General features: G+C 38.1%; 2 protein-coding genes across 2 annotated transcripts; one reads left to right on the top strand and one right to left on the bottom strand.

Annotated features, from left to right (window-relative positions):
- The first annotated feature begins 122 nt into the window (after positions 1-122).
- rgp1 (GP1 homolog, RAB6A GEF complex partner 1) lies at positions 123-5,272 on the top strand. Its single transcript, XM_067579202.1, has 9 exons — positions 123-555; positions 759-874; positions 1,557-1,690; positions 2,054-2,137; positions 2,395-2,544; positions 2,814-2,960; positions 3,236-3,363; positions 3,478-3,655; positions 4,491-5,272. Exons 2-9 carry the CDS (start codon positions 759-761, stop codon positions 4,712-4,714), a joined length of 1,161 nt encoding a protein of 386 aa, XP_067435303.1. The 5' UTR covers positions 123-555; the 3' UTR covers positions 4,715-5,272.
- Positions 5,273-5,916: 644 nt separating this feature from the next.
- On the bottom strand, positions 5,917-7,049 carry msmp1 (microseminoprotein, prostate associated 1). The gene is made up of 3 exons (XM_067580884.1): positions 6,890-7,049; positions 6,685-6,793; positions 5,917-6,109 (listed from the first exon to the last, which is right to left on the bottom strand). The coding sequence occupies exons 1-3, from the start codon at positions 7,047-7,049 to the stop codon at positions 5,938-5,940; spliced, it is 441 nt and encodes a 146-aa protein (XP_067436985.1). The 3' UTR covers positions 5,917-5,937.
- Positions 7,050-11,870: the final 4,821 nt, after the last annotated feature.

Genomic DNA, 11,870 nt, shown 5'->3' with positions numbered 1-11,870 from the left:
TATATCATTTAAACACACGTTATAAAACTATTTGTATATAATGTGTCGCGTTAATGCACAAAAACGACGTTTTTTATTTGAAAATATTGAGTTAACGCCTCCCTACCAGTTACCATAGCAACAGCTCACCTCTCGTCAGCTCTGCCACGGCTCGTCTTCTAAATGGCCGACCAAAAAAAACGTCGCAAACATTCTATATTCCCGCTTTATTCTTTGAGAAACGTTGCATGAAGATTCAGATACGACTCAGGCGTTAAACAACACGTGTTTTTCGTGAGAATGTATATTTTTTGACGCGTGTTTCTATTCTTTGGGAGTTTTGTTTTCCCATGGATAGTTATTGGTCGTGCAGTATACGATATAGGATATCTACATAAGTTATGCATTTTTTGTTTACTTCAGTCCGGATGCGAGCTTTGTCGATAAGCTAAGTTATGCTTAAATTTGTCGGAAAGAGGGTACATTTTCATGTTACCGTTTTGAAGAAGTAAGTTCAGGTTCGCTTCAGGACTAGATAACGTAATTGTCTGCGGAGTAGTGTCGGTTGAGGCCAAGGTATGTGTTTAAATTACCCTTAAAAACAACAAGCTTAATGTTACTTCTGTTTGCAGTCTGACTAGCGTGCAGCAGTGTGTTTATTATGTAATACTGCAGTGTTATCTAGCTGGAATAATGAATCTTGTGCAGTTTTTATTCTCCATTTTGGTAATCGGATCCTCAAATTGGTAACTTAGCGTTGTTGATTTCAAACCTCTCAGATGATCGAGGTGGTGGCCTCCATGGCCCGAGGCCCCGTTTTCCTGGCTGGGGAGCTCATGGAGTGTCTCATAACTTTCACCAACCCGATGTCCCACCTCTCCACCTCTGCCAGCAGGTAGGATTGTTCTCCTTTCACCTATTCACTGATCAGAAACCTTTACATAACTATACCGAATTTGGAGTGTAAGATAAATATAGTCAACCAGTTTTGATTAAACCAAAGCTTTAAAATAGTATTCAAAAACATAAACAACCATGTGTTAAATGTAGTTTGAACAGAAGATCAAGGGTCTTAAACACTGGTAATTAAAGTAGGAGGATATAAACATATTTCTGAAGAGCAGAGTTAATTTGATCAGTGTGATCTCGGTATTGTTAAGAACAAATTTAATGTTGAAATGGTTGTCCACAGTTAAAATCTTAAGTTGTCTATTTAATGAGGAGGTTTTCGTTTCATGATCAATTATTTATTGAAATATTCGCAAAATAACAAAACACAGCAGGCACAACAGTAACAATGTTAAGAGGCGGGATTTATAGAAAAGGCTGGACAGAGTGAACTGTATCCTTCACAACGTCACAATTCAGCTGTGTATAGTGGATCTTTAGAAATGTTGTAATTCAAGAGTCCCTACATTGTGATTTGTAATGTAATCATCTTGGGTGTTCTGTCTAGTGTCTTGTAACCTAATACAGGTGTGGCACCATGTGATGCAGGACACTCTGATCAATATATCATTCAATCAGTGACTCTGTAAATTCCTTTGTTTACCTCTTGTTTTCTGCCTGTGTCCCAGTGAGATGCTGGCATGGGCCAGCGCCCAGATACACTGCCAGTTTCATGCCAGTGAGAGCAGAGTGGCCCTGCCGGCCCAGGGCAACAAGCAGGACGTCCAGGCTGAGAGCGACACAGTGCTTATTCCAAGTAGAGGTCAGTAGGAGGAAAAGATGGAATCTGAGACAAGCAGAAATGAAAATCTATGTATATGTAGCATCATCAAAGTAAATTTACAATCAACTTTATCCATCTAAATCCACTCGAATTGTAACATAGAGCATTTTAAGACTTATAAGGACACATGGTAATTATTTAAGACATGCATCTTGTGATAAAGCCCTTGTAGTTGTAGGAGAACCATATACCCATATACCCATATACCCGTATACATATTGCTTTGATGCAGTTGTTATGTTTTTAATTAACCTTCTGTTGAACAAAAATGATTTGGGAAAATTATTGTCTTATGTTTAATAAGCCTTGAATCCCTCTAACATCCATTTCTTCCTTTGCCAGGAGAGCGAGGGCAGTGTATGCTGGACACACCACCCAAGATATTATTCTGTGACCTGCGCCTGGATCCTGGAGAAAGCAAAACCTGTATGTGTTAGTTCCATATGTGGAAAAAAAATGGTTCCACAAGTTTATATATGAAATATACTCTTGACATAAAACTGTAACAAATTAACACTATTTTCAAAATAACCTTAGTGCATGTTTGTCAGAGTGGAAACATCAGATTACATTTCAATAGGAGTAGTAGTAATAGTTTTTCCTCGGATGTTGATGTACCATTTACAAATTAACTTATATGTTTCTGTTGTGATTCAAGCAGTCTTACTTACATGCTCCCACAGATTCATACAGTGAGCTTGTACCCGTCGATGGTCCTCCTAGTTTTCGTGGTCAGGCAGTGAAGTACGTCTACAAATTGACCATCGGCTGCCAGAGGGTCAACTCTCCTATCAAACTTCTCAGAGTTCCCTTCAGAGTGCTGGTTCTGCAGGGTGAGATGATTCTGGACTACTCTTAATTTCAAATGGTTGCAATTTACACTCCAAAGCTTCCAGTTCAAATAAGGTTCTGCTGTAACATAATTGTTCCTCATTCCTCAGAATGAGGAAACTTAGAGCAAGTACTGATTGAATTTTATAAGGACAGTAAGACAAAACCTTTGAAGATAATAAATGGCAAAAATGACCAGGTTATTTTGTGATTTAGTCTGGGCGATAAAGACAGTCTTATATTTACAATAATCTTTCATCTTGACCTGTAGGGATGCCAGAACCTCCATTTACACAGGATGAGGAGGTGTCCCCTTCTAACCCGTTCCTGGAGGAAGAGGAAGCGAGCCGCAGGGACGCTCGGCCTTTGGAGAGAGCACTGGACATGCTGATGGTCACCACCTCAAGGCGCTGCCCACGTGAGTCTTGTTGCTATTCTTGTACAGAGTGAAAACAACTTCACTAGAGTCAAATAATCCTGCACATTGAACACAAAGATTTTTAATTTGGGAAGTCTTTGTTAACCAGCACAACACCCAGTTTCAAGCTATGAAAAAACAACTAGGGCAAATGTTAACTAGACACAAACAGTAAGAATAGTTTTGTAAAAGCACTATAACTCTAAATAATAATAGTATTATTTTACTTTAATCTTCTACTCTTAATAACATTTTGCCACCTCTGTTTTCTCCAGACATGTTTAATATCACCAATATGCGTGGGAAAGTAGCAAAGTTCTGCATCTTCAAGACTGTTTACAGACTCGGAGAGGACATCATCGGCACATTCAACTTCTCAGAGGGCGACATTCCCTGCTTACAGGTGCGTTTGCACTTCTTGTTGTTGCACACACAGTGTTTGTACAACATTTAGTTGTTTAATTTAATGAGCCAGTAAATTATAATACACCGTATTTGTGCATTTGTGTGTTTCCAGTATTCAGTGAGCCTCCAGAGTGAAGAGGAGATCCAGCAGCAGTACCAGCGGCGTCCTGGCCAGGCTGTCAGTGTGACCGGACACGGACGGCACATGGAGTCGTGCCTCCACACGGCCTCCAGCCACTTCTCCCTCCCCATCCCCCTCAACGTCACACCAGGTTTCAGCACAGACATAGGTCAGTATCATTAATGTGACATCTCTCATTTTTACCAAATTTGCTGGAATGACAATTATTAATTTTCTTCTAATGTTAAAACATGACACTGTTTAGTCTGATTGGGCAGAAGTCCTTGATTATGTGTTTTTGGTTAATTGTACTGTTATTACTAGAATGTTTAATGAGGTTTTTACAAAAGATGTAATAAAAATATTCATGAATCATAAGCACCTTTCAACAACAAGGCAATTGAAAGTGCTGCACACAAGACATAAAACAACATTAAGACAAAAAGCATTCTGCAAAAAGACATACAAATTTAGGGCCAAATTTATCCCACATGTCCAACTTTAGTTATATGTATCCTGTGGATTTATGACCACAAACAGCACTTTGGAGCCATGTTTTTAACAGTGAGTCCTCATCTTGTTTGTATTTTGTGGCTGACACAACAACATGCAAAGTAACATACGGCAGGAATAAGAAGACTGTTACAAGCGGCTTTGTGAATGATTTTTGAGGAAGGAAATGTATTCAACATATTTGTTAGACCTTAAGGATACACACAATTTTGGTGAGAAACGGTAAATGTTAATATAACTATAACTCTAATTTAGATTGCAGCAAATTGTTTTGCTATTGCTAGAAATCATCATTACCAAATATTCTTTTTCATGAATGCCAAAGTCATTTTCAAAGTGTCAGACATTTACCTCCAGAAACAACTTTTTAATAACTCCTGCCAGATGTTCACCTGTGTATTAAGCTCCCTTCTGACTCCATAATAAGCAGGATAAAGTCAATCTTTTATTTATCACACACCAACCCCAAACTCTTCACTCTGCTTGTACAGTGGCCCTGAGGTGGCGTCTGCACTTTGAATTCGTCACGGCTCGGGAGCCTATAGAACCGCCCACGGTTCTCCAGAACCAATCGGAGGTGACGGTTTGGTCCGGAGCGGAGCATGTCGACGTGGATACCTTCAGTTGGGATCTGCCGATCAAAGTCCTGCCTACCAACCCGGCCCTGGCATCCTATGTGTCCCAGTTCACGGGGACCAACAGCATTAATATTTGACTGCCGTATGTGTGAGACTGTATGACGACGTGAGATAATAAGAAATTAAAATTGTGTCTCTGAGCTTATCAACAGATGTGTTGGACAGATGGTCCTGTGTGTGTGTGTGTGTGTGTGTGTGTGTGTGTGTGTGTGTGTGTGTGTGTGAGACAGTGTTTTTTTTCCCCCCTGAAAAAGAGCTGTTATTTTGTTTCCGTTGTATGTGCACAGCTGATGAATGATGGATATGTAAAGTAATGCAACCTATTTTTTTGCCCTCTTCATATGTATATTGCTGTGCATCCTAACTTTGACACAATCTTCCTTTTTGGAGGACCAACACGTGTGACATGCAGCTATGTGCATTTCTGTATATATTTCTTCTTTTTTTTTTTTTTACTCCTTTATTCAAAAGACCACTCGCACACTTGTCCTTTCTCATGTTATAAAACAACGGTTTCTTTTTCAAAATACTTTTACTGTTTAACTGTCTTTCTTTTAGCTTGAGCAAAAGCTATATTGAGATGTAAATACTTAAAGAGAAAAAACTAATTAAAAGTGTGATTTAAATTTGATAAATGATGTGTCTGGATGTCATTCAGTACTTCACAGAAAGCAACATCTTCTCTTTGTAAACTTTATTTTGAGGTTAAATGAGATACAGCAGAGAACAGGTCCAGTTCAACAGGAATTGTTTTATATATATATATACAGTATATATTAATGTACTTATCTATTTGCTGATATTTACAATAAGTCATTATTGGATTAATTAAAGATATGGCATTTGACTGACTATAAAAAAACTGAAGAAAGAAGCTTCAACATCTCCAGATTCCTTACAAACAATCTCCTCAAACAACCTGTATGAAAATAAAGTTGTATAGCTTCGGCTTCTTTTACTACATAGCTCGGATCAGCCATGAGCAGACAAACAGCTTACTATAATAATTAATATCAGGCACTAATTGATGAAGATGTTTAACCTAAAGAAAAATAGATGCAGCTATCTACATCTGAATTTAGTGACGTGGTACATCATTTCGTGCTTGTTGTCTTGCTACAGTTTTACTTAAATATACTTTCACATTTCCTTCATTGATTATACAACCTCAAAGTTACAAATTCTGCTAATGTTTTATATTAGTACAGTATGTGTATGAAAAAAATGGTTACTGATATTTAACTGTAGTGAGTATTGGTTTCACAGGCAAACAGACTGAGCAGACAGTCTGAGCGGTTTTCTACCCCTCCAGCTGGTGCTGCAGCTTAAGTGATCCATGGCTCGGGTCCTTGATGTCTTCACCTGGGGTGCAGGGCAGGCGGGTGTCGGCTGTCTGGACCAGGGTCACTTTGCAGGTCACGGGCTCCACACGCAACTCACACCATGCAGGGAAATCCACCGGCCGATGCACCCTGGACGGTGAGAAAACTCAGTGGATGTTTGCAGTTTGGAAGTGAGCTAGAAGTCAACTTTCAATCAATTTTGAGTATCGTTGCGGACACATGACAAATGGCAAAAAAAAACAAAACACTTTTCCTTGCAATCTCCACTTTATTCTACTGTATGTAATGCGGACTGTAAACGCTTAACACTGTTTGACACTGTTGCTGGTTCAGCGGTGTGTCACACAGTATTACACCTTCAGGAAAATCAACATCATCACTGGCGGTTGCAGGCCATGCTGTTGATTTTCCAAAACAGTCAAGTCTTGACAAAATTTTGACAAAGAGCCTTATAGAAAAGCAAACAAAATGTTCTTGAACTCTAAATGCCAGTGGTGGAAGGTAACTAAGTACATTTATTAAAGTATTTTACTTAAGTACATATTACAGTACTTTAAAATTGTGATTTTGCTACTTTTACGATAATTTACATCCACGACTATGAAGTAACGTCTCCTACTTTGTTTGGTGTCTCTTCAGCCAGATGCAGTATAATAACCTTGGACATCTGGACACCAAACCTCACAGGTTGTTTGTGTACTCACGTCTCACAGCAACCGACACCAACAGGGTGCAGACAGGTGCACTGCATACAAGCGTTGTCCATCCAGGTTTCGCCCAGTGAGTAGTGTTTCCCCTCGAACACACACAGTGCTGGAACAACAGATGGTAGTCGAAAAATTAACTTAGAATAAAGATGTTTTTTTAAAAGTACAGATAACTATGATATTTCAAAGCATGATATCTCACCTCTGGAGTTGAAGTGGCACTCCATGGGTGCTGCAGAACCACCACTGGTCCACAGAAGAAACCCTGCAACAGCGAGAACCCAGTTAACTCCAGCAAGCTCCATCTTCTTCTTCTGGTCTGGTCTAAGCCTCTGGTTCCTTTTCTGCCTTTGCAACCCCATTTTATACATCCTGAGGCTTCACAACCATGGCGTGGAGGTGTGGTTTGCGCCGTCACAGGCCTGGCTGGTGGCCGCAGACGGTGTCAGGGGTGCCATTGGGAATGAGGAGGTGGTGGTTTGCACAGGGAGGGGGTAGAGAGAAAGTGAGGGGGAAAAGGCTGTGTCTTGGCACTGTTTTGGCACTCCGGAGATCACCTCGATGCGCTTCAGCGGGCATGAACCTCTAAAGTGATAGAAACAATGACACATCCATGTGGTGACTAAGAGAGGGAAGGGTAAGAGAGAGGTGAGACTGAGGGCAGAGAGGGAGAGAGGTGACGTCCAAGGAGAGTAGGAGGAGGACAGAGAGGAGAGAGAGAGGGATTGGATGGAATTATTAAACATGATTCATCACCATTCAACCTCTCATATGCTGTTGTAGGCCAGGTTGCTGTCAAGCAACTGAAGATGTGACTAATGCACCTATAAAACACATGCCTAAGTACTGATTTTATTACTGCTATTACAACACTTAAATAAATACAGTCCGTAAAGTAAAAATGTAGATGTAGTTCAGATGCTACTGCCGGGTGCTTTCAGCTTGGACTGCTACTAACATACAGTGTGGGACTATAGTTACAGTCTGTGTAAATGTACAGATGGGAGACAAATTAAAGGAAAAAGCTTTTTCAAGTGTGCCTTAAAACAACAGTCAGGTGCCCAAATGAACATTGAAACAGGTTTTTCTTGCTGTAGTCATCCCTCCTGTTCAAACTGACCATTAGAAGATCCCTTCAAGTGATGGAGTTTATCTGGAGATAATAAGAGATTTCAGACGTCTGAGTTAGTCACAGTTACAGTCTTTTTAGTAAAAAAACTCTCTCTGTCTTTTTTGGCAGTTTTGCCTTTATTGGACAATCACCAGTAAGGCTGCAGACAGGAAACAAGGGATGACGTGCAACAGTCATGGATCCTTGACTGGGACTGATCCGGGGATGTTGCGGTTTTGTGGCATGTGCAGTGACCATTCAGCTACCAGGGCTACCAGGACTTTCTGTGTCTTGATGAACAGTGGTTTCCTGTCCAGCTGCAGTGGAAGGACAGTCACAAAAGGGGGAATTTGGCACTAAAAAGACAGTAACATTGAAAGATATTGACTTGATTTGACTAATTTGGTTGGCTGAGACCTCATATTAGCTTCAAATACACTTAAAAATAAATTTTTGCTCAAAAAAGGACTGCGAATTTTTGTCTCCCATCACTTACATTAAAAGGTGCATAAAGTGGATCTCTTTTAATGGCCAGTTTGAACAGCAGGAATGATTATGTCATGAAAAACATGTGTCAATGTTTGTTTGGGCACCTGACTGTTGTTTTAGGACGGACATGAAAATTTGTGAACCTATTCTTTAATAAATGAATACAGGGCTTTATATATCCACTGAATGATGTCATGAGAATTAAAAAGCATGTGAACTACATGATCACAGTCACCAGATGGTCTGATATGTTACGACAATACTCTCCACCATCATCATTAAAACATTATATATTTTTAAAAAATGATGTTCATCCCTCCAGTATTGAGTTTAGAGCGGCCCTGTGTCTCACTAAGACACTTTACTGTGTGTAGGTTTTCCATGTTCACATATACTGTACAAACTCTTGCATGCGTTGCTGTTGCAGAGGCCTGCTGTAACCTCTGACCCCGTCTACCTCTGCAGTATTACCTCATATTAATGATGTCACATCATTAATCCACTCTGTGACCTCATGTGGGTCCCATCCAACCGTCCAAACCCAAAGGAACAATGGTCATGTAGTGTCAGGGAAGAAACCTGTTTATAGTAGAGCCCGATTGATACATCAGAGGGTCGATATTATTTTTATGAATATATTAGTATTTCCATATATGTTGGATGATAAACAATAAAAACACACAATATTGTAGAAAAAGTGCTTGAAGTAATTTAGAAACAGTAATTATTACACAGTTTGAAGTTGATCAGAAGTCTTATGAAGTCTTATCTTATCACAAGGGCTGCTTACTTTGTTTTTCAGGAAGCTTTCAGCTTCAGGAAGATGATGGCTGAAAACTCTGGAAAGTGAGTCAACCTTGTGATAAGAACAGTTTTTATCTAATTTATATTTCCAAGGTCAAGAGTGTGACTCAAATTTGAAGAATACATTTATTTTTTTTAGCAGTTTAACAACTTTTTCAATACTTTTATCACAAGAGATCATCACTAAAATCTTTGTGCAATTTGGCCTATATGTCCTTGATTTTAGCATTCACAGTATGTTGCAGGTGTTTCTATATAATCTTTCTGCTCTTGTAAGATTAATTTCTAGAAAAAATGCCAAAATTAAACATAGGATCCTGATGTGACGAGGCATCACAGTATCACTCCGTGGGCCTACAAAACATTAACTCATCTTCTTCCACTTGTTTGCTATCTACGGTCTGAAGTGCCAGATCATAGGAAAAATCCTCTCAAGCCTCTCACAGGAGGCCTCAGGGCCTCATAACAGTGTTTTACGTGAATTTCTCTGGTAGTCACAGTAGTCAGAGAGTGTTGATAGGTCTCCCTCATCAGTCAGGGATGCTTCTTCATTCATTCGATGTGTATGACTCACAGTTGCCCCTCTGTCGGTTTGGACATTTCAGAAGTCAGTCAAGACAACGGATGATATTTTGATGGAAAACTGTTCCTCCATAAGTTCAACCAGGGCAGATCGGACCTCTTCAGAGCTTATAGGTCCCATACATGACGATGAGATCACATCCTAATTTGTTGTCGTCAGTTGTCGTCAGTGTTGATGAAAAGGGAGGACCTCATCAAAACAAAAGATGAGTATTTTCCTGTCACACGCCTGTTGCTCTTCACGGACATGCACTTAATTGGTGAAAAGTGCATTTTAATTGGGAAGAACTTTCTGTTTGAAAGCTCATGAGGGTGTCATCATCGAGTCGTCAGACTTGGCATCTTTAATCTTTGATTAAAATGATCGTTTTAGCTTTTCTTTGTTATAATTTGTTATAATATAATCAATTGTTACTGTGAACATTACATGTTTCACCATTTAATGTTTCTTTTTAAAATTTTAAGAAAAGACTACAGGAGCTAATGTCTCTCTATGATTTGTTATTAATAGTAATGCTATTAGTATTATAATCGTATTAATAGTAGTAATATTATAATTTTACTTTTGCCTCGTGTGAATGGCCAAAATACAAAGAAACATCAGTGCAACATTACATAACATTAAAGGAAGCCTTTAACAAACACACATTAAGTTGAGGTTTGAATCAATGTTAAGCATGTAGACATATAAACATATTTTTTAAAGATTAATCTCAGAAGAAAAAAAAAATAACAACAGTCCTTATTGGTATGGGCTCTTTGTTTGTCTTTATGTTTTTGTCTTGCACAAATAATGTCCCCCATGAACTTTAATACACCTAATGTACAGTTGCAATGGTGAAAGACAAAGTATTACAAAAAGCATTACATAGAGTTTACACAGTAGAAACAGTCTACATCATGATACTGATAAAGATTATTATCATGTGTTATTCATAAACCTCCCATTCCTACTGTTTTTATCACATATCCCAATTGTAGTATGATTTGTGTTTTTCCTTTTCATATCTTATTTTAATTAATAATAATTATCTGCAACCTTGTCTAAACCTTTCTGTACAGTGTTTTCAGCAGCATAATAGTAAATGATAATATAGTAACTTGCATTTGTCAGGAGGTTGTATCTTATATAGAAAATACTTTTCTCTACTTCCAAGCTGAACAAGAAATAAATAAATAAGTTAATGATGATACATCCTTGATATAAAAGTTTATAAGTTTTGTTTAACATTCATGACTTGAAGTTGGCACTAATGTATGGAGGACCATGTGCCTCATTTATGTTGGCATTACTATACTAAGACTGTGGCAAGAGGTTTCTAAGTTTATTAATGATGACATTTTTGGTTGATTTTGCTTTATTGTATAAACATGTACTGTTATTAAGTTACAATTGAAAGAATGGGAAACAAGCATACATCATCAATCTTATAATTATCTTAGCTAAGTTTCATACTGTATTCATAAGTGCAAGTTTGCCAATAAGATACCTCTCTTCTCAGCATTTCGTAAAGAATGTGAGCAGTATACAGACCATTAAATCTTGCACAAATAAGAAGGCTGTAAACTCTTAATGAGCGTATAGTTTTGAATGTCTTTATTTAACTTTATTCCGCTGTTTTATTTATTTTATGTTTATTTATTTATTTATTTATTTGTTGTTTGTGCACCCCTTCAGCATTTTGTTCTCAAGACTGTACCTCATGTTCATTCATGCACCAAGTAAAGAAAAACATGTATGGAAGACCACAAGTGTTGCGGAAATAACAATAAAGCATTTCATTAAGTAATATCTAATTGTACAATAGAATCATTTATTTACAAATTTATGAATGATTGCATGATTGCAATAGACTAAATCTCAGTAATTCATTATTTGAAATTATAATGGGCAATAAAAACAGGAATCATAAATATATATATATACAAAGGAAATATTAATCCATCAATAAATATTTTCTAACTAAAAAGGGATTTAGTAAAATATCATTAGTAAGTAAATCATTTTTCAAAAATACATTAATAATTAATGCTTATGGAGCAAAGATAAATATACATTTTAAGCGTGGTGTCCCTTTAATAAGCGTGCTACACACCCGCCTCTTTTCCACTTCCTCCTTTCCCTCATCAGACTCGACAAATCAACCCACGATTCACCGATCGGCGGCTCGGTTTCCTCATTCCCGCTGCATCTGAA

The sequence above is a fragment of the Thunnus thynnus genome, chromosome 22 (genome assembly GCF_963924715.1).
Source record: "Thunnus thynnus chromosome 22, fThuThy2.1, whole genome shotgun sequence".
Classification (NCBI taxonomy): Eukaryota; Metazoa; Chordata; class Actinopteri; order Scombriformes; family Scombridae; genus Thunnus; species Thunnus thynnus.
This window is presented reverse-complemented; position numbering and strand designations above follow the sequence as displayed.

Bases quoted from the DNA above. Each gene is read 5' to 3' on its own strand.
- rgp1 (XM_067579202.1), top strand. From the start codon at position 759: ATGATCGAGGTGGTGGCCTCCATGGCCCGAGGCCCCGTTTTCCTGGCT. The intron at 875-1,556 runs GTAGGATTGTTC...CCTGTGTCCCAG, and splicing joins CTCTCCACCTCTGCCAGCAG to TGAGATGCTGGCATGGGCCA. The intron at 2,545-2,813 runs GTGAGATGATTC...CTTGACCTGTAG, and splicing joins CAGAGTGCTGGTTCTGCAGG to GGATGCCAGAACCTCCATTT.
- msmp1 (XM_067580884.1), bottom strand. From the start codon at position 7,049: ATGGGGTTGCAAAGGCAGAAAAGGAACCAGAGGCTTAGACCAGACCAG. The intron at 6,794-6,889 runs GTGAGATATCAT...CTGTTGTTCCAG, and splicing joins GTGCCACTTCAACTCCAGAG to CACTGTGTGTGTTCGAGGGG. The intron at 6,110-6,684 runs GTGAGTACACAA...CTCACCGTCCAG, and splicing joins GGTGTCGGTTGCTGTGAGAC to GGTGCATCGGCCGGTGGATT.